Here is a 26,857-nt window from a genome sequence, read left to right as displayed (position 1 = left end):
CCGCCCATATATGGGCACGCAATTGAACCATTAGGCTAAATCTGCACCTAGATTTATAGTTTTTACCTCGTTTTAAGACGTCCTGTTCATCATGAATGGAGTCCAGATTTCTCTCTAATCTAACACCTCAGAAAAGACGTCTTAAAGTGTGTTTAAGGATAAGAACAGAAGAGGCGTCTGTCATTTTCACTCATCATTAAGGAATAAATCATTGTAAATACTAAGAGTTAGCCTTAAAGGCTAATTTCCATCTGTTATCTCAAAGCAGATGTTAAAAAGGAACCCAAAGCACCTAAAGGCACCCTTTAACACTCTTCAATTTTCAATATCCACATCAAAGTCCCGTTTCAGTCAGACTCTAATCATGATTTTTATTGACCAATTAGCTGTCTGCGTTAACGAGTACAACTAAGCAGAGCAGAGACAGAGCTGGAGTCAGACTCAGAGTCAGACTCAGAGTCAGACTCAGAGTCAGACTCAGTCAGATTCAGAGTCAGACTCAGACAAAGATTCTATAGATTCTTCCTCCTCTGTTGCCGAGTCTCCTCCACCGAGCTTCCCTCGTAAACAGAAACATATAGGTTTCACTAAATCACTGAGGAAACGCTACAACAGCTGCTTTCACTGATTCAAACACAAGTGGGACTTATTAGTGAAATCAGCTGCTGTAGTGTTTGTCTCCACACACTGCAGAGACTCTTCACAGAACACACACCCGACAGGATGAGTACACCGCAGACACACACCAGTCTGTTGTTCCTGTTCAGCTTCGGACGCCCAGGCCAGCTAACTCGTGCTCAGTCCTGTCCTTCCCGGTCCAGCCAGCCAGGCGGCCCAAGCCTCGCCTCAGCCCTCGCTCCCCAGGTTTGACACCCACCCTCTCTGGCTCCTCTCTCCAGGTATGAGTGCTCTGCAGTTGCAGAACCTGGCAACTTTAGCAGCGGCGGCAGCGGCGGCCCAAAACTCAGCCAGTCCCTCCACCGCAAACCCCTTGTCCTCCACCGCCGCCTCCCTGGGAGCGTTGGCCAGCCCAGGTAACACCGCAGCCACTCAGGCCGGGGGGGTCCGACGCCGGGGGGAGGGGGGCCAACGCCTGCCTACGTCCTCCGCTCTGCACCGTTCCCATTACCAGTGTTGTTGCCCCCCATGATACCCGGCACTTCACTTCCATCACTGAAACCATCAACCTGTCATCGTCGCTGACCCATCTCCATTGTTCAGACTCGCTCTGGCACGTCGCCCCATGGTGTGTGTGTCCACCGTCTCCACTCTTCAGACCTTCATCTCAGTGTAGACCCCATGCTGTGCTGTGCTTACCTGCGTCCTCACCGTGTCTTTTGAACACCTCACCTGTCCTCACCATGTCGGCCAATCACCACGCCATCCTGTGATACACGCACTGTTTATGTGTGCGCGTGTGCATGTTTGTGTGTTTCGTGCCTACATGTCTCTGTCAGGTTTGGGACCTGTGTGTCGTTGCGTTGTACTTTCAGTGTTTGTACTCAGCAGCTGTAGAGACCGACGTAGATCTGTTGTTTCCCGGTGGGCGGGGCCTGTTTGTTCCTGTATGTGTGTGTTGGTGTTGGTCTTGTTGTGACCGGGGGGGTTACAGGGGAATTCTGTCATTTTCAAACCTGGTTCCTGGTGTTAGCACTTTGACTGAAAATGAATAACAGCTTTTCAACGTTTGGGAATTTCTTCATTTAATCGCTTCAGCCCGCAGCGGCAAGACAGGCTCTAATGGCTGCAATATCCTCCATGTGCCTCATCAAATATCGACCAATGAGTCTCTCTGATTATTTATAGGGTCCAACAACATTTTAAAAAGGTAAAACTAAAGAGATGGACGTGTTTGGAGTTTAGATTCTGTGAAAGGGAAACACTAAAGCCACAAGACCCCACTGACAGAACTTTGTAGAATATGGGAGTTGCTAGTCTACCCCTGAACCAGTTTGTGACTTTGTTTTTCTTATTGTGTGAGTTCAGTGTTTATAAATAGACTTTAATCAGGAAGTAACACAAGAAAGTGAACCTTTAGTTAAGTGCATTGGTAGATAAGCAACTCCCATGTTTTATAAGGTAATTTAGGAAAATGGAGTCTCACAAGAAAAATGCTGTTTCTGGGTTCAATAAGCATCTTACTCTTAAAACACCATGCCTCCACTGAAAGAAGTTTACTTTGTAAAAAAAATGGGAGTTGCTAATCTACCTCTTAACCAGTTGGTGACTGTTTGAGCTGTGTTTAAGTTAGATTTTTGATTAGCTAGTTCAGCCACAACACAAAATCCCTGTGGAAGAAAGTAACACAAGAAAGTAAACCTATAATTAGGTACAAGGGAAGATAATCAACTCCCATGTTTCTTTAAGTAACATAATCTTTTTTTTGAAAATGCTGTTTCTGGGTCCAGAAAACATCTTACTCTTAAAACACCATGCCACCACTGAAAGAAATTGACTTTGTAAAAAATGGGAGCTGCTAGTCTTCCCATAAACCAGTTGGTGATTTTGTTTGAGTTATTGTTTGACCTTAATGTGTTCAAATGGCTAGATAAGTGTGTTGATAGATAAGCAACTCCTATGTTTTATAAGGTAAAACACTTGGAAAATGGAGTCTGGTCGCTTTGAAGTAATCAAGATAAATGTTGTGTTTGAGTTCAGCCATGCCACCAAAGACAGAAGTTTACTTTGTGGAATATGGGAGTTGCTAGTCTACCCCAAACCAGTTTTTAATTTGTGTATTAATGATAGATACTCCTGAACCAACTCTTAACTCTCATGTTTTTTAAGGTAACATTACTATTTTTTGAAAATGGAGCCTGGTAGCTTGCAAGAACAAACTTGTTTCCTGGTTCAAAAAGCAATATAGGAGTTGCTAGTCTTCCCCTAAACCAGTTTTTTTTTCATTTGGATTATTGTGTAAATTGTGTCTTTAAATAGCTAGTTCAGCCATAATGCAACGAGGTGCAAGACAGCCTTTAATCTGAAAGTTACACAAGAAAGTAAACCTTAAGTTAAGGGCATCGGTAGATAATCAACTCTCATGTTTTTTAGGATAACTGATGGCTTTGAAGTAAGCAAGATTTTTTTTTCTGGGTTCAAAAAGCATCTTACTGCTGAAACATCATGCCACCACTGACAGAAGTTTACTTTGTAGAATATGGGAGTTGCTAGTCTACCCCAAACCAGTTTTTAATTTGTGTATTAATGATAAATACTCCTGAACCAACTCTTAACTCTCATTTTTTTTAAGGTAACATTACTATTTTTTGAAAATTGAGCCTGGTAGCTTGCAAGAAAAATCTTGTTTCTGGGTTGATAAAGCATATGAAGAATATGGGAATTGCTAATCTACCCCTTAACCAGTTGGTGACTTTGTTTGTGTATTGCGTGAGTTTGGTGTTTTTAGAAAGCTACTTCAGCCACAATACAACAAAGAGCTAGAAAGGCTTTACTCTGAAAGTATCACAAGAAAGTGAACCTTTAGTTAAGTGCATCGGTAGATAAGCAACTCCCATGTTTTATAAGGTAATTTAGAAAAATGGAGTCTAGTAGCTTGCAAGAAAAATGCTGTTTCTGGGTTCAATAAGCATCTTACTCTTAAAACACCATGCCTCCACTGAAAGAAGTTTACTTTGTAAAAAAAATGGGAGTTGCTAATCTACCCCTTAACCAGTTGGTGACTTTGTTTGTGTATTGCGTGAGTTTGGTGTTTTTAGAAAGCTACTTCAGCCACAATACAACAAAGAGCTAGAAAGGCTTTACTCTGAAAGTATCACAAGAAGGTGAAACTATGGTGAAGTGCATTGGTAGATTAGCAACTCCCATCTTTCTTTAAGTGACATTACCATTTTAGGAAAATGGAGTCTGGTCGCTTTGAAGTAAGCAAGAAAAAAATGTCTGGGTTTTAAAAGCACCTTACTCTTGAAACATCATGCCACCACTGACAGATGTTTACTTTGTAGAATATGGGAGTTGCTAGTTTACCCCCAAGCCAGTTTGTAACTTAGTAGTGTTATGTGAGTTAAGAGCTAGTGCAGCCACAACATCACATCCCTGTGTCAGAAAGTAACAAAAGAAAGTAAACCTCTACTTAAAGGTGTGGGTAGATAAGCAACTCCTATGTTTTCTAAAGTTACAGAAAGTTGAGTCTGGTCGCTTTAAAGTAAACTAGAAAAATTTAGTTTTTTGGTTCAACCATGCCACTAAAGACAGAAGTCTACTTTGTAGGATATGAGAGTTGCTAGTCTACTCTTTAACCAGTTGGTGACTTTGTCTGTGTGAGTTTGGTGTTTTAGAATAGCTAGTTCATCCACAACACAACTTTAGTTTGTTGAGATGTTATAAAATAAAGTGAAACTCTAGTTAAATGTGTCGGTAGATAAGCAACTCCCATGTTTTATAAGGTAATGATTTGGTGTCTGGTCGCTTTGAAGTAAACAAAAATGAACACCTCTGAGTCTGGATGCTTTCTGTAAAGTGGCAGAAACTTAGAATAACAATCTGAGTCACATAAACAACCAATTGAGTGTCTGGAAGCAGCTTCGAGAATCACATTGCAGCCATTACAGCCTGTTTCCTCTCCTCCAGCTGAAGCGACGTCCCCGCTCAAATCAAACCTTTGAGACCTCTAAGTTTAAAATACCAGGATTCCCTTTAAAGAACAAGGAGGTTGATGTCTGAACTGGACTACTGAGGTTAAATAATGCAACCTTTCCTCTCTCTCCTTCCTCTTTCACTCTCCTCTCCTCTCCTCTCCTCTCCTTGTGTTCCTCCCCGTTGCCCACGTCTTTCCCTGCTGCCCTCCTTTTGACAAGCTCCCTGTTTCTGCTCCATCATCCCCCTCTTCCTTCCTTTCTTTTCATGTCTCCTCGGCCTCGCTCCAGCAGCCATGTTTTTTTTTTTGGAGCGCACTCCCAACAGAGCATGAATATGAAAAGCTACTCTCCCCCTCCTCCTCTTCATCCCCCTCTCTCTCTCTCTCCACTTCCTCCTTCATGTTAACACTTACACCACTTCCATCCCACTTCCTACCAGCCCGTTCTTGTCTCGTCTCTTCCTCCCCCTTGTTTATTCTCTCCTCGCTTTTCACCTCTTTTTTCATCCTCTCTCTCTCTCTCTCTCTCTCTCTCTGACTCTCTGACTCTGAATGTCAGTCCAACCTTGAATAGTACACACTCAGGTGGAGCTCCTCCGTGTGAACTGCATGTGTCAATGAAATGGAAAACGTCACAGCATTCTGATAAATATAGACAGTTCTGCATGGAGACAGGCCAGCATTTCTTTTTTGTTTTTTTTTGCACCAACGTAACGCTCCTTTTATTGCACCGTTTCTTTATATGTAAACAGCGGCAATCCCGCTTTGTTGGCATCGCTTTGATGATATCAAGGGTAACTCAATCTCGCTTTTTTTTGTGTGTGTTTGAAAACAGAGCAAGGTTGTGAGCTTTGTGCACCATCTCACCTCACCCCCCCACCCCCACAAACATAAGTAGACCATGTATGGCACACATTTCACACCAGTGTGTGTCAAAGTGTATGTGTGCGTGAGTTTGTGTTGTGTTGTTTCTGTGTCTGTGTCATGAATTTAAACAGAAGTCTTGAACAATTCTCAGAAAAGAACAAAAAGTTTGAACAATCTTCTGATTGTGTCCTCGCCTCTCTGTGCATCTCTGCTTCTTTAAGACGGTCCCTGCAGCAGTGCATCAGTTTTGCTTTTGTGCACATCTCCCTCTCGTCTTTGAGCCAGGAGTGTCTTCTGTAGAACTGTACCTGAGGTGGTTTTTATTTGTAGGGTTAAGGTGGCACAACTTGTCGGATTAATTAAAGAGGCTACTTGTGATACATTATCTGACATCAGAGTAGCATCAAATGAACTGAGACACACTGAAAGAAGGAGATCACTGCGGAGGAAATTGGTTGCTTCATGATAATATTTCCCTTGAACTCCACTCAGCGTCATGTCAAGGAGATGTTCTTAGTTTTCTCGGCTCACGCAAGCTCTACTTAGATTTTACACATTTCCTGAAGAGACTCCTCCTGTGGCCTCCTCGCATTCATCCTTATCTTCAAACAGCTTTGAATAGCGCCCAGATCCTGCAAAGCTCTTAAGATATCTGACCAGACGAATCCCAGAAACTAGACTTCAGGGCCGAGCCGGGCTGCAGCACCGTGCATCAAGAAATGTTAGTTCCTTGATCTGTGCAACACAATATGGATGAACACAGTATGAAACAATGCACTCGGTGTGTTTCCTCCAACCTGTGCACCCTCCAAGAGTTCCAGGGTCTTTTAGCCCCCAGAACTACTTGCCCCTGAACTAAAAGGTTCCTGGTCCCCCATTGTTGTCTGCGTTTCGACCGCAGGCTGAAGTCCTGGGTAGATTGTGTAAATCAGGCCAGTGACGTATGGAGGAAAAAAAGTAAATGCACTACAACACCAGACCAGTAGAGGGCAGTAAAACAAAGAGGAATGACATTCATCACAGATGGAAAAAACAATGACTGGATGGTTTTTGGAAAATTTTGAAAAAAAAAAATCAAAAAATATATTTTGTTTTAAATAATAAAAAATAAAAAAATGTAACAAAAAATATGTAAAAAAAAAATTTAAAAAAAAAAAAAAAATTATTTAATTTTTTTTTTTTTTTTTTATTGACAATTTTTTTTTTTTTTTTTCACAAAATACAATTTGAAAAAAAAAGATTTGACAAAAAAAAGTTGGGGAAAAAAAAAAAGTTGACCTGTCAAAAAAATTAATTGTGCTCCAAAAAGCAGAAAAACATGAAAAAACTGAAAATTTTGCGCCTGCGGTTAAAAACATGTAAAAAGCAACAAATGAATCAACACAACAGTTAGCCTGTTAGCATGAAGAGACTCAGCTGGTCTGTTTTAGATGGTGCTATATTTCATCACAGATGGATTCACTGAATCAACACGTGAGAGGAGATAAGCGCGAGTAGCAAAGACGTTTCAACACGCCTTTAAAATCCTTTTGAACTCAAAAAGCCGTGATCGCAGAGATCGGCCGGTGTTTTGGTCTAAACGGCGACCCTGTTAACTGGAGACTCTCAGCTGGATGCATCCCTCATAAACGTCTTTAGACCATCATTAAATATCTGATGAGGATATTTTGAAATCTTAATAAAAACTAAACTAGTTTGCATTCCCAGGAACTCCCTCTGTGTTTCAACAGCTGTGTAAACTCCACAAACACTGACACGTTCAGCTGAAGGTCTCCAGTTTACAGGGTCACTTTTAAAAGCGGAACACCGGGAGGAGAGATGCAGCATTCACGGTGGGCTGAGAGAAGACTACTGTTACAAGCTGCTAAATCAAGAGAATCACAGCTTCTTCTTTTGAAAAGTACACACACATACAAAAAAGATAGAACAAATAAAAACTAATGAAAGAAAGAGAAATCAAGAGAATCACAGATGTGTGTGATGTTATTGTGGACGGAGGGAGGAATAAAAACACTGAGGTTAATCTACCAATCAGACACGTTCAGCATTGCAGGCCCCGCCCCCTGAAAGTCCCGGGACCTTTGAAAAGTACTACCCCCCTAGCAGGGGCTTTTTAGGGGGGAGATATCTACCCCTGAACTAAATTTAGACCCTGGGTCCACCGTTTGAAACTTGCTATCTTTATGCAACAGAGAGTCATTGCATCATCACTGCTTCCTGAGTCAGGAGCAGCAGAGAGCAAAAACATGCTGCATAAATAGCAATGCAACAGGAGCAGGAGCGCTTACCTTTTAAAAGCTCCTCTGAAAGAACAATCTGAATGATTAGGAGACTCTTTGCACCTTGCACCGTACGTTGAGCAGCTTTTACAGGTTGCATGCACCTCGGAGCGTCACATGAGACGATTCAAAAAATGCCAAAACATCTTCACACCTCTCTCCGTTTAAAATCTTCATCTTTAGGAACTTGACCTCCTTCAAAGTAAAGAGTGCAGAGGCAGGCAGCCACTTTTCTCAGCAGTGCTTTCAGCTGTTTGCAGTTCTGACAGGATTATTTAAGAATCATAAGAATGTTCTGAAGAGTAGTATTTCTGTATAAACTCCACCGTGTGTTCAAGTTTTGTAATGAGAAATCCTTCACCTCATCTTAAGAAACTGTTTGTGAAATTCTTTTATCACATGTCCTCTTCTCTCTCTCCTTATCCCTCCTTCCTCCTTCCCTCCTTCCCTTCCCTTCCCTCCTCCGCTTCCCTCCTAACAGCGGGCACCACAGCCAGCTCCAACGCCGGAGCCATGAACTCTCTGACCTCTCTGGGCACCCTGCAGGGCCTGGCAGGCGCTACTGTGGGCCTGAACAACATTAATGCACTAGCAGGTAGCATCAACAGTGAGTATTCACCCTGCCATCAGCCACTACACCTTCACCTCCACCTCCACCTTCACCTTCACTCTCCACTCCATGCACATTTCAGCAGCACCATCACTGCAAACAAACCTGTGAGACGATGCAGAGGGACGCAGAAACACAGGAGCCAAACAAGGAAGGGTTAGAGTTTGACTCGTACGGGTTTTTGAATCATTTGAGTTTCCTGAGAATATCTGATATCTGACTGATTTTCAAAATAAAAGAGTTATCTCTAAGACTCTCTATCAAAACCTTGATAAACCTTTAATTTGATGAATAAATCATAATTCAAGAAAATATAAAAACCCATGCAGCTGTCAAACTCTAATGCAGTCAGCTTCACAGAAGAAGAACATTTTAAAAAATGTCAAAATAAAATAAAGAATTAATGGATTATATGAATAAAAAAAAAAATGAATTAAATAAATAATTATAATAAAAATAAATAAAGTAAATATAAATGAAAAAATAGATGAATTAAAGATCAAATTAAAAACTGTGGTACGGTCTAATAAAAATAAATAAATAAAATAGAATAAAATGAAAAATAAAATGCATTAAATTTCATTTAAAAACTTTGGTACAGTCTAATAAAAATTTAGAACAAATACATTTAATTAAATTAAATTAAAACTTTTGAACAGTCTAATAGAAATTTGAAATGAAAATTAATAAATACAATAAAATAAAACTTTGATACAGTCTTTAAAAAAATTCATGTAAATAAATAAAATACCTGTGGTACAGTCTCTGTAAACAGAGTTTCCACTTATAGCAGAATAAGTTAAGATGATTAAAAATATTTAATTTGTCTTTTTTCTAAAGATGTTTGAAGTTTTGAATCAACCCTCTATTTTATTTTAGTTTGTATTTTACAGAACAGCAACCTGAAGCAAGAAAAGTGAATAAAATACTGATTAAAAATACAATATAACAAGAAATAAACATCACTTAGGATGTAGATTTTTGAGACTAATCACTTAAAGCTGCAAACAAAACAACACTTTGAGGTTTGGTTCTTCCTGTCGTCTCTCTGCATCGCAATAAATAAACTGTCCTCACTCTCTCCACCACGGCTACCTCACTCATTCATCCAACCGACGACATTTCATCCATTCCTCCATCCATTCCTCCACTTCTCCATCCGCTTCCTGGTTGTGTCCGGGTTATGCTTGCTGTTGAAGTGCTGTGGTGCCATGCGGGCAGAGCTGGCTGTCACCTCACGTGGCTGTCCATGTTGTTGTTGTTGTTGTTGTTGTTGTTGTTGTTGTTGTTGTTGTCATGATGTTGTCTTTTGTGTTTTCTGTACAAGGGGTTTAACATTAGAGTTTGTAGCTTACTCCAGATTATAAATCCTGCACAATTTATTTTGATGCAACAAAAAAAAAACAGACTTTGATGCTTTAAGACAAAATAAATAAATTCTCCAATATTTTCATTTTTCAATAAAATGTGCAAAATATGAATCTGCATTGATTGTGCATGTCCAAAAAATTATAAGTTAACAAATAATAACCTTTTTTTTTTTGCAATTTGCATGCAGAAAAAAAATATATATATAAAAAACACTTAGCTTTAATAATTTGATGCAAAAAAAAAACAGATTTTCATGCAAAATAATTTTAATATAACAGTTTTCCTGCACAATAAGTGCACAAAATATAAAACTGTGACTCCCACCTTCTCTAAAATATTAAAAAATAGTTGTTTGCATGAAGAACAATTTTAAAAGTTGACTTTCCTGCACCATGCATTCACAATCCTTCAATATGTTGTTCCCTGATGTCTCTAAAATGATGATCAGGTGTGCTGACATGATGTATCTGAGAGTGCAGCTTGATGCAGCACAGATACACACGTTTCTGTCCGTGTGTGTGTGTGTGTGTGTGCGGTCTCTCCGGACCCGCCGCCGCGCTCTGCGTCGTGTGTCCTGCCTCTGACCTCTGGGGAGACGACTGGGATCTTAATCAGCGCTGTTATTACAGCACAGATCCTGTACGAGCGGCCTCTTCCTCCACATTATTCTCCTCTGACCTTTCTGCTCCTCGGCTTGAGTAGCTGTATCCGCTGTGTAAATCATATACGCGTCAGCTACAGAAACACACACACACACACACACACGCAGAGGCTCGTCTTTTCAAACGAAATGGGTCGCTTTAGTTTTGCATCCCATATTTTCCCCAGCTCACCCTTCTCCCCTCGCCGTGCCCCTCCTCCTCCTCCCTCCTCCTCCTCCTCCACCGACCGCCCTCATTTAAACACATCTAGGCCTTAATTGAATTGCAAAGGTCACTGGTGCAATTATTCCTGAATAAATGAGTGACCTATAATCCGGAGCTTGGTGGTGATAATTTATTTCACTGTGTCCGACGGTGAGGCGACAGGACGCCGAGCCAATGTCAGACCCCCTCAGACAAGTTGCCCTCCGCCGTGATATTAAGCTGTTACAAGCAGCTAATGAGTGTTACTGCTGCGTTCCTTCACTTTTTAAACCAGACTCCCCTGATGATGCCCCCCCCCTCTCTCCCTCCCCATCCTGGCTCCACGTGTCGACCACTAAAGTGAGACGTCACGGGCTGGAAAAGAGACTTCAGCTCGCTGCTTATGTTTGACTGAGCTGCTGTGAATGTAGGGCATCATAAATCTACACCCAGAGACGCTTAGTGGAATATTTAGGGATCTAAACCTTCCATCATTTCCTGGACTAACCGCCTCATAATACAAAGGTTAATTACACTACATAGGCAAGGTCGATTTCTACTTATCTCTAAATTAAGGGCATCAAATGATTCATTTTTTAAATCACGATCAATCACTGAATTTCAAGAATTAATCGTGATGAATGCACGTTTAATATTCCCATATTTTGCATTTCAAAGCAGCTTTTACATCCATGTTTGCAAGTAGTGCAATGTGCTGCAACCACTCTTGATTTGAGAATCAAATGAATGCAATGAAAGCTCATGCAGTTCCTCGAGCGTCCACTAGAGGCTGGCTGCAGAAACACCAGAAACCACATACACACCCATTCAAAGAAGACGATCTTTACAGCAGAAATAAACATGTTTACAGCCTGGTTCAAAAAACAGATTAGGTCTGAGGAGCTCATTTCTTTATCGGCACACACTGTTCATTTATAACTTGTATTTTTGAAGATATTAAACTTGCAAGTTTTGCCCATATAAGGGCGTGGCTGACTTGATTGACAGGCGGGAACACTGTAGCTGTTAGCGAGGAGGCTAAAGGCCCGCCTCTTTACCTCACACTAGCTCCACAGACGTTATCTTGAGCTCAGCATTTCCAATATGGCTGCCGCCATCCGTTTATTATACAGTCTGTTTAATACTCAATCAATGCTAGGACTTAAAGTTAGCTTCAAAATGCTAATTTAGTGAAATACAGGGTTTATTATCAAGTCTGTCGTCACCCTTTAACCCTTAAAGACCTAGACCATCTTTGGGGGCGCCAGACTCTCCTGAATTTACTTTAAAAATGCTGAATGAGAAAAAATGGAAAGCTGAGAATGTCCACCGTAACTGAGTTTTTAAAGCTTGTTGATTGGATTAGCGGTTCAAAAGTTATCAAACATTTAAGAACAAGAAGCCGCCGCTGGCTGTCGAGGTCGTTGAGGGTAAAGCAGCAGCTGTACTTAACTTCCTTGATTCAGTTTCATCCTCAGTTCTGTGGTTACTCCAAAATAGTGCTCTGCTAGCTTAAGTGACGCTGTTAGCCGCTAATATCAGTCTCATTAGCTGCACATGCATGCATAGCTCGTAGCTGGTAGCTTATACTGAAACTACATTGATGATATTTTGATTTTTGACTCTTCAACTGAGTCGTCTGAGAGGTTATTTAAGTGTTATGAGTCAGTCAAAAGTTCAGTGGTGTCGTTATTTCCATCTCAGTGGCAGCAGGAAGCAGGAAGCAGGAAGACACTGCGGCAGCTTAACTACGGTGTGCCAAAAGGGACAAAAAGCATGCAATTAAAGAGAAAATGACACCAAATTCAGACCTTAATTACTGCAATTAATGTGTTAGTGTGGACAACCCTGTGTTAAAAATGTTGCTCTATTTTTAAGTAAATAAGGTTCACAGCTGATGCAGTGTGTCTGTTTGTTTAACACAATGAGGCAATTAAAGTCCTTTACATGGGGTTTTAAAAATTAAATAACTGTGATAAAAATAGGATAAAATAAAACCTGAATGAACACAATGATATAAAGTCTGGAGCTCAGAGTAAGACCTAAAAATGACTGAATGTGGGTCAGAAGGGAAAGTGTGTGTCCTGTGTTTCAGTGTGTTTTGTTCACATAATTGTCTGTAGTGTGTGTGTGTTTTTAAGTGTGTGTGCTTGCCTTGCTGCAGATTTAGACGTCCTCTGTGTGCAGCTCTGGCTGTCATCAGCGACACTCATACTGTTCTTAACTGTGTGATGATAATGTGTGTGTGTCCTGTGATCTGACATGTCCTGTTTTCTGTGTGGAGTCAGTATTAATGTGTGTGTGTCTGTGTGTGTGTGTGTAATGTGACGTGTGTGTAACTTACAGTACAGTCTACGTGAGTGTCTGTGTGATGTTCTGTGTGTGTATCAGTGTGTGTGTGTGGTAAACACAACCTTCAGTGGGAGCGCTAATGAGTAAGTGCACTCTTCTTTCTTTATTGTTGGGTTTTATGTAAAGTTGCTCAAATGCTCTCAGGTATGGCGGCTCTAAACGGAGGCCTGGGCGGCGCAGGGCTTACCAACGGGACGGCGGGCACCATGGACGCGCTGACGCAGGCTTACTCAGGGATCCAGCAGTACGCCGCCGCAGCGCTGCCCACCCTCTACAGCCAGTCTCTGCTGCAGCAGCAAGGGGCTGCAGGCAGCCAGAAAGAGGGTCAGTAGCTCCGGGGCTTTCTGTCTAAACATCAGTGCTGCTCAGCGGGAGAGAGAGCGCTGAGTCTTTACTGCACAAAACTGCATTCAGAGAGTCCTGCAGGGTTTACCCTCCAGAGCGGGGAGAGACCACAGGAGGCAGGGGAACTTTAAAGAGCAGGACTTTCATCGAGGTAGAGATCTGAGTCTAAAGCAGCGGGATGTCCTGAAGTCATCGCCCAGTTATTCATAACTCTTAGAAAAAATATATAAAACAAAAAAGTTCTTTTAAAAAATATTTAAAAAATGTATTCTTGTAAAATCAATTCTTACAAAAAATCTTAAATAAAATATTTTAAAAGATAGAAAAAAATATAAAAAAATTCTTACAAAAAAATCTTTAAAAATATTAATTTGTGTAAAAAAAAATCTTACAAAAAAATCATTAAAAAAAGCTATCAAAGGATTGAAAAAAATGTATTTAAAATAAAAAAATCTTAAAAACAATTTTTTCAAAAAAAAAATAAATCCTGAAACAAAAACCTCAGCTCCCGTAGAGTTTGTAAAAAAAAAATGAGGCTGGAGTTTAAGAGAAAATCTTCTACTATTTAACTGGACAGAACCCAAACATTGTGTTCCCAAACATTCTGGCTAAATGACATTTTACTGGATTTAATCTTGTTTTTGCAACAAGAACAAATCATAAGAAATGCATTTATATGTATTTTTGTTGCTTTTTAAACTTAGCTTTACCTACTTCTTAAATATTCAAAATCAACACAAGAAATCACAGATTATTTTAATTTAAAAATAATCTAAAAAGTCTATTTCAGAAGGAAACCCAGAATGCCTATTGGATGCACACTTTATTCATCTATTTACTATTTACTCGACTTTAAAATGTCTTTAAATCATTAATTTAAATCCCAAACTGAGAATAAAAATGAAGATTTAGCAGAAAGAAAAAACACATAAATCACCTTATTAAATATATGTTGGACACACACATTTAACACCTTTTTACTGTCTAAAAAATATAACAGAATAAAAAGCAAAAAGCCAGATGAGACCTTAAAACAGAATCAGGATCAGCTTTATTGGCCAGGTATGCTTGAACACACAAGGAATTTGACTTGGTAAACTGTTCTCTCTTTGTACAAGAATAAAATCAAAATCCAAATATAATAATAATAATAATATCAACTATAAACACAAAAAGAACAACAAGTAGGCATTACTAATATGTACAGGCTAAAATAATATGATAATAGTGCAGAGGTAGTTTTTACATTAAAGAGAGAGAGATCCTTCTTTATTCCGTCCCAATCATGCAATCACAGAAACAATGATATGTTATTTAGATAATCAAGTTTATGGAGAGCTGGTTTGATTGGAAAGACTCCCTAAGACAGCAGAGGCGTGCAGCTTGCAGGACTTCTAACTCCATGAGGTGAAAACAGGCGGTGCAGGAAAAAAAGTGCACGCTGTGGAGTTGCTTATTCCTGAAGTGCAACTTATTTTCCAGATTTTACAGAATTATTTTAAAGTTTTTTAGGGAGCATTGGACATTTGTATTAGGACAGAATGTCTTTAAAAATATTTTGATTTAATCACATTTCTGCAGAAAAAGATGAGAGTTGAGATTTTGGGAATAAATGCCAAATGTTCTCTTGAATCTTGCACCAGAAATACTTCATTAGCCCCCCGGGGAGGGAAATCTGGGCATTTCAGAGCTCTTATAAACAGTATGTAAGAAAGTTAGATATAATAGGAGAAGGAATAAAATAAGCTATAAATACAAACAAAATAAAGATCAAATAAAATAATAATGAAGTAAATACAGAAGTGCAGAATAGTCCGAGTTAGAAAGCATTTAGAAACATAAAATCTAAATCCCATGATGCCTTCCTCTTTGCCTAAATACTCTCTCCAGTCCTCTCCAGTGAATGTGGTCAACATGTGTGTTGCAGATTGCACACTTCCTTTTATTCATTCCTGGAGGAGAAAAAAGTGAAATTGATAATTCTGACTATCATCTCTGCCGTGGAGCGTCACCTCCACGCAGACGCTGACAGCTTGAGGTTAAATTTCCCTGAAAAAGCTTTTAACAAAAGTGTGGAATACAAAGGAGATGATGAAATGTTGAGTGAAGAGAATAAAGCCACATACTGTTTGTTTGCTCGCCTCAAACAAAGATCCGTTTGTGAAAAGATGCTTTTTATTTCTTTGACAATCCATCCAGGAATTCAAAACCCTCCGGGGAGAAACGCAGCTCCGCGACCTCTGACCCCTCTTAAGAGAGACAACGTGCCGCCCGAGAGAGTGAATGAATCAGAACACAGAGAACCAACATATAATTATTAAATGATACCGAAAGCTTTCATCTTTGTTTAACGCTCAATACAATCGCAGAATCTTGTTTAAAAGCAATAACAAACTCAAGGTCAGCTGATGTTGCGCTCCAGCCGAGTTCCTATGACGACAGCTCCCACAATGCAGCGCTGCAGCCTCCTCTCATGCCGCTTTGCTTAATGAAAAAGCACTCTGACCCTCACACCTGCTCTGCATCTCGTCCCAAACAGGTCCAGAAGGTGCCAACCTGTTCATCTACCACCTGCCGCAGGAGTTTGGAGACCAGGACATTCTGCAGATGTTCATGCCTTTCGGAAACGTGGTCTCTGCCAAAGTCTTCATCGACAAACAGACAAACCTTAGCAAGTGCTTCGGTACGGCAGCAAGGACACACACACACACACACACACACAAACACACACACACACACACACTCAGTGAACTAGTCCCGGTTCAGGGGCTCCATCCTCTGAAGGAGACAGAACACAAGGTCTGATTCTTCAGAGGATATTAACAACATTGCTGATTTTAAAAGAAGCATCTTAAAGCTCCTGTGCAGAGTTTTCAGCCGGGTATGAAAGAGACTGAAAACATCAAAGATGACTCCTCATGACCTTTAAAAGCAAACAAAAGTATTGGCAAGACGACAGATCATCTCTTTGGAGCAGTCTGTAATCACTGCAGGGGGGTAGGTGTCACACGAGGCGGTTTTTAGAAGAAGATTTAGCCTTTTTTTTCTCACAGATTTGATTGTTAGAAGAAAGTAGGAGGAGATTTAGACACATTTACAAGATGAAACCAGAGGTTCTGTTTTCTGCAACAGAGGCGCAATAAAGTTCCTCACAGGAGCTTTAAAGTTCACAAAGATTATATCTTAATCAGGAAGAAGAAGCTCCTCAAATGGACTCTAAATTCAAAGATATCATAGGCTCACCAAACCATGGACTATATAACACCCATGGGTTTCTGAAGAGGCGTTATGAGGAGCAGAGACAGTATTTGTGTTACTGGAAATGCTGACTCAGCATCTAACTCAGCAACCAGCAGAGATAGAGTTAATATTAGACAGGCAAACACGCCCACCTGTCAGTCAGATCAGCCACGCCCCTAATTATACTAATCATATATAACTCTTAAATATATATATATATTTAAAAATAAAATTATTTAAAAAATAATCTTTAAAAATATCTTTAAAAATAAGATTCTTAAAAAATTTAATTCTTTAAAAATTGTCTTTAAAAAATCAAATATGCCACTCCCCTAATTATAACAAAAATCATTAAAAGAAACTTCCTTAAAAATTAAATTAAATAATTTTAAAAAGTAATCTTTAAAAAAAAATCTGTAAAACTAAGAATCTTAAAAATTAGATTGCTAAAAAAATTCTTAAAAATACAAATTATGTATAACACGTATAAAGAATCTTTAAAAGGAAATTATTTAAAAAATTATAAATATACATATTTCTTTGATTATTAACCTTTAAAAAATGTAATTCTTAAAACAATAAAATTATTTTAAAAGGAAAATGAGGCATAGAGAGCAACACTGTCCTCTGTTTCAGGCTGTAAACATGTTTAATATCACTCTAAATGAAACATATTATTATGGGCTTTAATGGGGTTTCCTTGGCTTTGGGACTAACCTCAAGTGGACACTTGAGGAACTGCAGTTTTGTCACTTCTGCTTCTTTTTTTCAACACCAACGGTCACAGCTTGCTTAATACAACTATTAATGTCTTCTTCTTTGGTATTAAAGTCTGAAACTCTCTGTTACAGAAACTGAAATATAACAATGCAAAAGAAAAGTCTTGAAGAAACTTAATTCTACAAAAAAAACAAGGTTTTGTTTAAAATCTACCAAAAGGAAAAATCCCCTAAAACTGCTCTACAAGCAATTAGCATTAGTAGCTGCAGGTTCCAGTTATACATCATTTTCTACAGTGATTTCAATGGCTGTCAGATTCTAACACTAATTCCTAACATTACAAGGTTAACAAGGAAAGCAATGACTCATCATACCTATTATTAATATTACCAGGAAACAGTCACATGAGTCAGAATCTGTTACCTGGAACTGACCCCAAATACCTGGAGAACATTCTCCTCCTCTCGGTGTATCCACTATCCACACACATCGCTCTGACAAGGACAGTGTGAATGCTCAAAAGAGCAAATGATGGACTTTAAATTGGCTGCCTGATTTTGAATGTCCTGATTTTTTGGGATGAAGGTTAAGCCATGTGTTTACTCACAGCGACATCATCTTTACCTGATTCTTAAAAAACAGCAGCTCAACACTCCTCCTCCAAACTCAAAAATGCATTTCAACGTGTCACAGATTTTTGATTTGCATAGCATTTGTCCTTGTTGACAACAAAAAACCTAAATATAATCCATCTCCATTCCTCGTGTAGCGACTGAGGGAAACAGAAATAAATCAAGCATGGATGGGAGCAGTGGCAGCGGCGGCGGCGGCGGCACACAAACAGACGGCAGCGATACTTGTCAGATTGCGAGGATGGATGTGAGACAAGCGAGACGAGGCGTTTACTGTCAGTTTTCGAGGTTGCAGATATTACAGGAGGAAGTGAAGTGTGCACAAAGACACACAACCAAACAACACAACATAAAGTGTGTGCACTAACACCTTTATTGTGACATTATGACCCACATTGGCCTCTCTCTGGAGCTGTTTCTAAAACATCTAGGACTCCTGAAGCTTCACAGTCGAAGTGTCCTTATTTATTTTACGATTGCACGCGTGCAATTTAACTAAGCTTTAATTCTTTTATTCTTTTGTTTATGCACAGACCCAGTCCCCCCTCCAGGAGTCATTAAAGTTTAATCTTTCCTCATTGTGTACCAGGGGTGTATTTTAATGCACATGTAAATGTAATCTCCAGACACAGAAACATAATGAGAGTGCCTGGCGTAGTACTCCAGCATCAGTTTATTTTTACGCCTTCATTTGGAGAAAGTATTGTTGCTGTAAATAAACGAGACCATTCAAGGAGAGGTTTTTAAAGACGGATATGAAGGGAGGTCTGCGGCGCGGGTTGGTGCTAAAAACAAAGAGAGAGGGCGGTTAGAGTTTTATTACAGAGCTGAAATGATTCTGTCTTCAGTTAAAGAAGTGCAAACATTTCAGTTACAACTATTTGAACCTTTATTACAAATATTGTCCTCACTAATTAAACACACACTAGTGCAACACGGCTTGTTAACTTTGCTTCCTGGCTTTATAAGCTAACCTGATTCTTCATCCTCAATATTTCTCTGTAGAGTTTCATGACTTATCCGCCAAGAAAATACAACAAACTAATAAAAGAGTGTTAGAAACAGCTCCCTCAGGGTCATAGAGAACCAGTAGTGTGACCTTCGGATGCATGAGCATAAGATATTTGAGCTTAATAGTGCCAAGAGTCCTAGAATGCATTTGCATTGAATTAAAGCTGCAGTGAGGAGCTTTTGGTGCCCCCTATAGGTGAAGATGCATCTTATCACTTAGTTAGTTTTATCCTCTACATGGCTGCTTTCCTTTAAGAGTCACATTTTGAATATTTGTTCAATTTAACAACAGGCGGTTTCTTCAGCATGCTGCCAATAGCCTGATCTGACACCTACCCCCTCGCTGCAGCCTCAAACATTAAAATAAACACTATATAAGTTGCTTATCTCATTGCAGGTGGTCTTGTTTGATTTTGTAGGCAATAAAGAGGCTTCAGGATCAAGTTCAATTTGTTTACATCAAGTTTAAAACTCCTGACAGGAGCTTTAAAAACATGAAAATGCTAATTTGGGGGTATGAGCTCGGTGGATTCGCTTGTAATGATAGTTTTGCTTCGATTTCTCACTGAAGTAGCTTTAACACACTGTCCGTGTTAAAGATCCTCAATGAAGTGATGCATTTGTTTTTGAAAGAGAGCAGGATGACATTTTTTGTCTAAAAAACATGTAGAGGACAAAACCTGCAAAGACTGCTTTGACCACAGGGGGCACCAAAGTCAACACAAACATAAGGTTTTATACAGGAGCTTTAAATAAAAGCAGACTTAAAGGTGACATATCATGCAAAATGGACTTTTTAATGGTTCTCTCCCTGAAATCTGTGTCCCTGTCTACAAACCCCCTGAAAAAGTCAAAGAGTCCATTCTGCCCCTGTTCTGATTTCTCCACCTTTCTGTAAATGTGTGCTGAAACCAGCCGTTTCAGTTTTCAGTGTTTTTCATACGTCACAACGCCATCCGGTCTGTAACAGGAAGTCAGAGCTCGGAGCTTGTTCAGCCCATAGACTGTATAAAATACAACTCAACCCCTCCTCCGTTTTTCATTCCCTGCACACATGTGTGCTAACAAGGAGCTTAGGAGGGAGGCATGCTAGTTGTAGGCTGTCTTAATAAACACAAAGGTCGCTTTGACTCCCCACGTCTGCAGATTTGAAGATCTAGTGGAGGATTTTTATTTATCATGGATAAGTGCTAGCGCTAGTTAGCATAGCCACATAGCTACATGTTGGTAGCTGTGTACCAAGACACACGTCGACATGCTGACAAATAAAACAACAAGAAACACTAAATCTGTGACCAATGGTTCAGAAAGGTCCTGCTGCAGGCGCCTCTCCGTCAGGATCAGATTCTGGATCAGATTCAGAGGTTTGAAGTAACGCGGGTCTGTGAGCAGCCGTGTATATTCAGCCAACATGTAAACATTAGATCAACGTGCCGGACAGCCGAGGCCACACCCACTTCCTGAGGGGGCGTGGTTAGAGGGAAAACAGCCTGTTCTGAGGAGGGCTGAAGAAGAGGGGTTTACAGGCAGACCAGAATCTGATTTCAAAGTGTTTTTATGAGCATAAACTTTAAAGACATGTTTTGGGGACCTCTTAGACCAATATATGTTGATGAAAAAGAGGGTGATATGTCCCCTTTAAAGAAATTCAAACTCTGTAACATGATGTAGAGCAGGGGGACACAAAGTGTGGGTCGGGACCCCCCTGGGGGGTCATAAGATGTCTTCCAGAATTCTTTTTTTTTAAGTTATCTAAAAATATTTATTATTATTATTATAAATTTTTCTTTATTTACTTTGTTTTCTTATGTTAATCTTCCTTTTTGTTTGAACTATTAATTATTATTATTACTTTACTATCATTATCATGTTTGTATTACTTCTAGATAATTTGTTAACTTGTGGTGAACAAAGAAATATGGAAAAAATGCAACAAAAAGTTGAATGACACAAGTTAAAGTTAAATTAAAAAGTAAATTTTACCCATTATAGTAAATACAATAGATGCTAAATTGAATATAAAAACTTGAAAATAGAAACTGTAATGAGTTTTCTGCCTTTCTTTTTGGCCTTTTTGCCTTTATTTCATCGGACAGCTTAAGAGAGACAGGAAATGTGGGGAGTAGAGAGCGGGGGAAGACATGCAGGAAATGGTCCACTGTCCAGGAATCGAACCGGCGACCCCTGCGACGAGGACTGTAGCCTCTGTATGTGGGGCGCTTAGACCGCTAGGCCACCAGCACCCCTGTAAAGAGTTTTATGCCGTTCTTTTTGCCAGATGACTCCTTATAAATCACTTTGAGGAACAGTGGGGGGTCATGAGACTTTGGGGAGACAGTTTTGACCACAGGGGGCGCCAAAGACAACACACAGGGTTTCTTACAGGAGCTTTAAATGACTGCAGATTTTTATTGCAGAATTTAACACAATGTAGAGAAAGGACTGTATTTTCTGTCACTGTACTCTGAGTCCACCACCTTCAGTTTTTCCCCCTCTGCTGTGTCCCCCCCCCCCCTCCTCCTGCAGGCTTCGTCAGCTATGACAATCCAGTGTCGGCCCAGGCAGCCATCCAGGCCATGAACGGCTTCCAGATCGGCATGAAGCGGCTGAAGGTGCAGCTGAAGCGCTCCAAGAACGACAGCAAACCGTACTGATCTTAGCACTAGGGTCTATCTGCTCCCCATGTTAGCACTGCTAGGGTAAGTCCCCCCCCCTTCCCCCGCAGAGAAAAAAAGAGAACCAGAAAAAAAAAAAACACAAACCGAGCCACGACCTCTCTACACAGGGACTCGGGGGGGCGGAGGGTGGGGGGGGGTTGACGGGAGGGTTCGGGAGGGATGTGGGAGGGAGGGGGAGACGACCTACAACCACCCTGAGGGAGACACACACACACGCCTTGTTTTTGTTTCTTTTCATTTTTGTTTTTTGATATTTTGATTTTAGCTTTGAAGCTTTTATTATTTATTGCAATTATTTCTTCTTTTACTTGCTTTTACATGAACGCTTCCATTACCGCCATTACTTTGTGCAATCTTTTTATTTTTGATGGAAGAGAAGTAGCTTTTTAAAAACAAAGTTATTTTCACTCTTTGATTATTTATACATTTTTGAGGACTAGTTACAGTCAGAACCGAGGTAAAGACAAAGGAGCCATAATATTTTCTTTTTCCTCTCTCGTCGTGAACCTGAGGCCGAGCGGACGGTTCTTTATTTCTTCTGTTTGTTTTTTGACACGCATGCAGATATGCACATTCGACCTTTGACCTCCGCGGTGTTGGTTGCAGGCCGCCGCTGCTTTCTCCAAAACCCCTCTATGCCTGCTGGACAACCCGGGAGCAAAGGCTGCAAACTTTAAGTGGCCTCTTTACATTTACAGATAGCGGCAAAGTCAGCCTGCCGACACAGATCCAGTCCACCACTGCAAGAGAGAGAACAAAAAACCACACACACACTCCAGCTACGTCTTATTATTATTATTATTATTATTATTTATGTGAAATATAAACAGATTTTTTTATTTGTCAGGAAGAAAAAACTTTTCTGTGTCAGATCACATTGGTCTTTGACGTGAAAGGGATATTACAGCATGTCGAGCATTTTTCAAAACAACATCCAGAATTTGATGAAGGCTATAATAATAATGCTACTAATAAATAAAAGAGTCTATGGGTTTTAGGTGGTAACTGAAAATACTTGATGTTTGTTGAAAGATTTTAAAAAAATAATTCAAAGTACAGAGAGCCACAGGCCTGTAAATTTTATTTGTAAAAAAGCAGTTCTATTTTTATACATTTTTACTGCCTCAGAAGAAAAAAAAAGGATTTTATTTATTGCCTATTGTTAAGTTATTGGACTCCTATAAAGTATTCAGCATCATTAAAGTAGACCCTTTGTGGAGAAGTCTCGTGGAAAAGTGGGTTCTCCGGTGTTTTTTTTCCATGTTTTTTCAGTGCAGAAATCACGACACATACTCCGCCGCCATTTAAACCACACCCTCCTCCTCCCCCCTCCTTCTTCCTCCTCCTTCACCTGTGTCATCCACTCACTCACAAACACACACACCAACCGCTCTGTGCTGTTCATCCATCTCTTCTTCTTCTTCTTCCCTTCTCTCTCTCTCTCCCTCTCTCCATGCGTAGTGGGACTACTTTGTCAAACTTCTTCCTTTTTTAATTTCTCGCGTTTTTCACTTTTTCTTTTTTTTTTGTTTTGAGTGTTTCCGTTTTTCGTTTGTCCGTAAGCCCCGCCCCCTTTTTCCCCCCCTGGAAACATCTCCAAAGATTCTTTAAAAAAAAAATTTAAACCTTCCCAGGAAAAGTCTCCCAAATCACAACATCCATCTGGGATCTGATGGATTTAAGCTTTGGGTGCTTTGTGTTTTTTGTGAATGAGTGACACATGAATGTGTGTGTGTGTGTGTGTGTTTCCTGTTATTTCATGATGATATTTAAAAAAAAAAAACATTAAGCTTAAAAATTTGCCAATGAAATCAGTGAGTGGTGTTGCTGTTCTGCATTGTTGTTGTTTGTTGTTGTTGTTGTTGTTTGTTGTTGTTTCTCTTGATTTTTTTTTACACAACACAAAAAAAAAAAATGCTGTAGTGGTGTGGTGCTCTCTGGCTCTCTGTGTGTAACTCTCTCCTCTCCCCTGTTTTTTCTTTCCCCCTTTTAGAACAACCTCATCTCCATGCCTGTTAGCTCATCGTTTGCCTAGCATGTCTCCGTGGCGTCCTCCTCCTCCTCCCCCCTCCTCCTCCCCCACCCCCACCCCCCTCCTCTCCAAAAAAACACAAAAGTTATGAAACAAAAAAAAACACCAAAAAAGAAAAACAACAAAAGTGTCATCGTCCTCCCCGTCATTGTTTTTTCTGATGTCTTTTCCAAGCTCACCTGATCATAACCTGGCTCTCCTCCTCCTCCTCCTCCTCCTCCTCCTCCGCTGCCTACTGACTTTTTGAACTTTTTTGGATTTTTTTTTTTTTGCTTTTTGTTTTTTTGTTTTGTTTTTTTTTTGCATGTGACCTCATTTTGGATCCGGGGCGATATATATATATATATATATACAAAAAAAGGGGGAGGGGGCGGGTGAGAGAAAATAAATCAATGTGAAAAAGATATAAAGCTGCATTCATATGAAAAACAAAAAAAGACTGAGATTTTTATGGAATAACACGTGGGTTTCCTTTTTTTGGAGAACAAAAAAAAAAAACAACAACAACCTGTGGCAAAGTGATTTCCATTCAGTATGTTTTCTTGCATTTTTTTCCTTCTTCTTCTTTTTATGTCAGTTTTTCTTTTCTTCTTCATTTAAAGTAAACTTGAAAGTTCACCACAGGAATTGGCGCGTCACCTTGCTTCTGGGGCGCCGACCACAAAACAAAGAAAGAGCGTACGCATGGCGTTCACATGGCGTTCACATGGCGTGCGTGTTGTGCGGTCCAGAAGCAGTCCGCGCCAGTTTCTCTGAGAAATAAGACTACTTCCAAACAGTTTTGAGTAAAAAACTGTCTGATCAATATTAGACTCTCTCTCAGAGCTCTCCAATGGTTTTTACATTTTTCAGGCAGTGTAAAGTTTTTTGATAAGGCCATTTTAAGTGGCTCTGTTTCTCATTCAAAGTCTATATATAGAACCACTTTTTTCTAGAGTAGTTTAAAGGTAAAAATAAAAAAGACATTTGCCCTGTTTGGGTGGGAGAAATGCTACCTACTTGTGTCACCTTTTGCTGAACTGACTCACAGATAGACAATCCGTGGTTTAAATGCACATGATGAAATGACCTATATTTTCTACTGTTTAAATGTATAGAGGAAAAAAAAAGTACTAAGATACCTGTAACCTGCGTTAACGTCGGTGCTTCTCGTGAGTTTAGTTGTGGTTTCATCACAAGTCTAACGGTCTTAAATGTTCTCATGTTTTTCAAGAGAAGACTAAAAAATCAGTTTACTTGAACAATAGACAAAGCCTTTCATATTACTATAATACTTTGTTGTTTTCTTTTGGTTTATTCTTTTTTTTAAGGAGTCCCTATTTGCTAAATTTCTTGTTGGTTAATTAGCTATATAAAATTCCTAAAAATATATATAAATATAAATATATCTATATATATATAATGTCAGCTTGTGAAGCATCAATGTCATTATTATTTTATTTCTCTCGTGGGAAACAATATTTAGATGTGTTTTGTTGTTCAGCAAAATGTCTTATAACGAAAAAAAAGACAAGATCAGTGGAGTTTAGTGCCAAATTCTGAAGGTACTTCCTGCCTAGCGCGTCAGTGTATTTCTTGTGAAATTATTTGATAACATGGGTATTTTATTATAAGTGTTTTGTATGGATCCCTCATATTTAAAATATAGATTTAAAAAAGAGTTTGTTAACTTGCTATTCTGTGGTCTTGTTGCCTGAAAAAAAAAATGTCATGTTTGCTTTTTTCTTTGTAAAGATGTAAAAACAAAAAAACAGAAAAAAACTGAAAAAAAAGTGCCCATGTGTCATATATATATATCTATATACACGCACACACGGACACAGACACACACATTCTCGTGCAGACCTCACAGTTTTTACTTTCTTGTTGTGCATGAGAGCCCCTGAGTGTGAAAAGCCTCCGCAGCAAACCGCTACCCGCCCGCCCAGCGTGCACACACACACTTTAAAAAACCCGATCTTTTTAGCCATTGTACAGCCGTTTTACTCATCAAAGCCTTACCACGAATCTTTGCACTCCTCTATTTAGTATCTCGCACACGCAGACACAAACACAGACATCAGGCTTCAGCATGGATTGTTCTGATTGTTTTTTTCTCACACACCGTCGCGCTCCTCAGCAACAGGAATATAAAAAAAAATGGAGGTGAGAGTCATACGCGAAGCCTTATTTCTCCAAAATCCTCTTATCCCCTTTTTGTTGGAGTCGCAGCGGGCGCTGTTTGTCTCAGACAGGCGAGAGGGTCATTACTTTTTGTGTATCACCTCAGACGAGCGTGCTTTTTTGCTTTTATGATGTAAGCACAGGGCAAGACTCGCTCATTCACGCCCGAATATGAGCCTCCATCTTTTGAGGGAGTAAGAAAAAAAAGCACACAAGATAGTCCAGAAGAAGAAGAAGAGGGAGGCGGGAGGCGTTCAGGACGGTCCCAGAGCAAGTTTGACTCGTTTGGTTTTTGAACTTCTATCCTTTGATTTCTCTCAGTGGTTGTAAGACCTCCCATGTGTGAGTCTTATATGTGGGCCAAAATCATGTTTAGATGCCAAAGCGTGTTGATGACATTCTCATAGTCGAGCCGTTTACATGGCACAGTGTTGTCAGTCTAGTCAACTGCCCCCCAAACCCCTCCCTGAAAGCCTAGTTTACGCTCTGCAAAAAAAAACAAGAAAACAAGGCAGCATTATTTTCTACAGAAGCTCACCAGTCGCCTTAAACAGGGAGCGTTGTATCAGTATTATAAGAGTAGAAGATGTTGTCAAGTCAAGTCAGTCAGTGATGTGTGCCAAGTCTGGGTTCACCTTCGTGTACAGTTAACCTCCCATTCGTCAGAGTCCGGGTTTTTGCTCTTTGTCCAGAGTAGAGAGCGGCTGCATTTTTAAAGGGAAGGAGAAGGAAAAACAAGGAGGCTCCTTTCGTCTTGGTTGTTGTCTCCCAGGCTAACCTGGGTTATTAGAAACAGGGCGATGTGGAGGAACGTCTTATTGGAATAGCGACAGGGGAAATAAAGCGGCTTGTTGGCTGCAGAGGAAAGGGGTCACGTCCGCAGGTCCACACAGGCAAAAACAACAGCCGCAGCCGAGATGAAGGCAATACAGCTTTCATTATCCTCTCAAAGACCAAAACCCCAATACCAAACTTTACAAGCAGATCTCATGGAGGGAGGCCAGCAGACTTCTTTTTAATAAAAATGCAGTATACATATGAGCAGTGCCACAAACAGCCATAACTACCTGTATGAAAGCTGGACCAGAAGGAGGCCCAGTTCTAATCAGTGTTCATGG

The 26,857-nt window shown here is 39.9% G+C and overlaps 1 protein-coding gene across 1 annotated transcript in view; it reads left to right on the top strand.

The window, feature by feature from the left end:
- The window catches only part of celf2 (cugbp, Elav-like family member 2), a 171,461-nt gene extending 147,601 nt beyond the window's left edge, over positions 1-23,860 (top strand). The window contains exons 6-10 of the mRNA XM_034674158.1: positions 8,222-8,347; positions 13,063-13,242; positions 15,803-15,946; positions 21,393-21,565; positions 23,538-23,860. Of these exons, the coding sequence (XP_034530049.1) occupies positions 8,222-8,347; positions 13,063-13,242; positions 15,803-15,946; positions 21,393-21,520 (578 nt within the window). The 3' untranslated portion in view covers positions 21,521-21,565; positions 23,538-23,860. The remainder of the gene's footprint in view (positions 1-8,221; positions 8,348-13,062; positions 13,243-15,802; positions 15,947-21,392; positions 21,566-23,537) is intronic.
- The last annotated feature ends 2,997 nt before the right edge of the window (positions 23,861-26,857 follow it).

The sequence above is a fragment of the Notolabrus celidotus genome, chromosome 21, assembly GCF_009762535.1.
Source record: "Notolabrus celidotus isolate fNotCel1 chromosome 21, fNotCel1.pri, whole genome shotgun sequence".
Taxonomy (NCBI): domain Eukaryota; kingdom Metazoa; phylum Chordata; class Actinopteri; order Labriformes; family Labridae; genus Notolabrus; species Notolabrus celidotus.
This window is presented reverse-complemented; position numbering and strand designations above follow the sequence as displayed.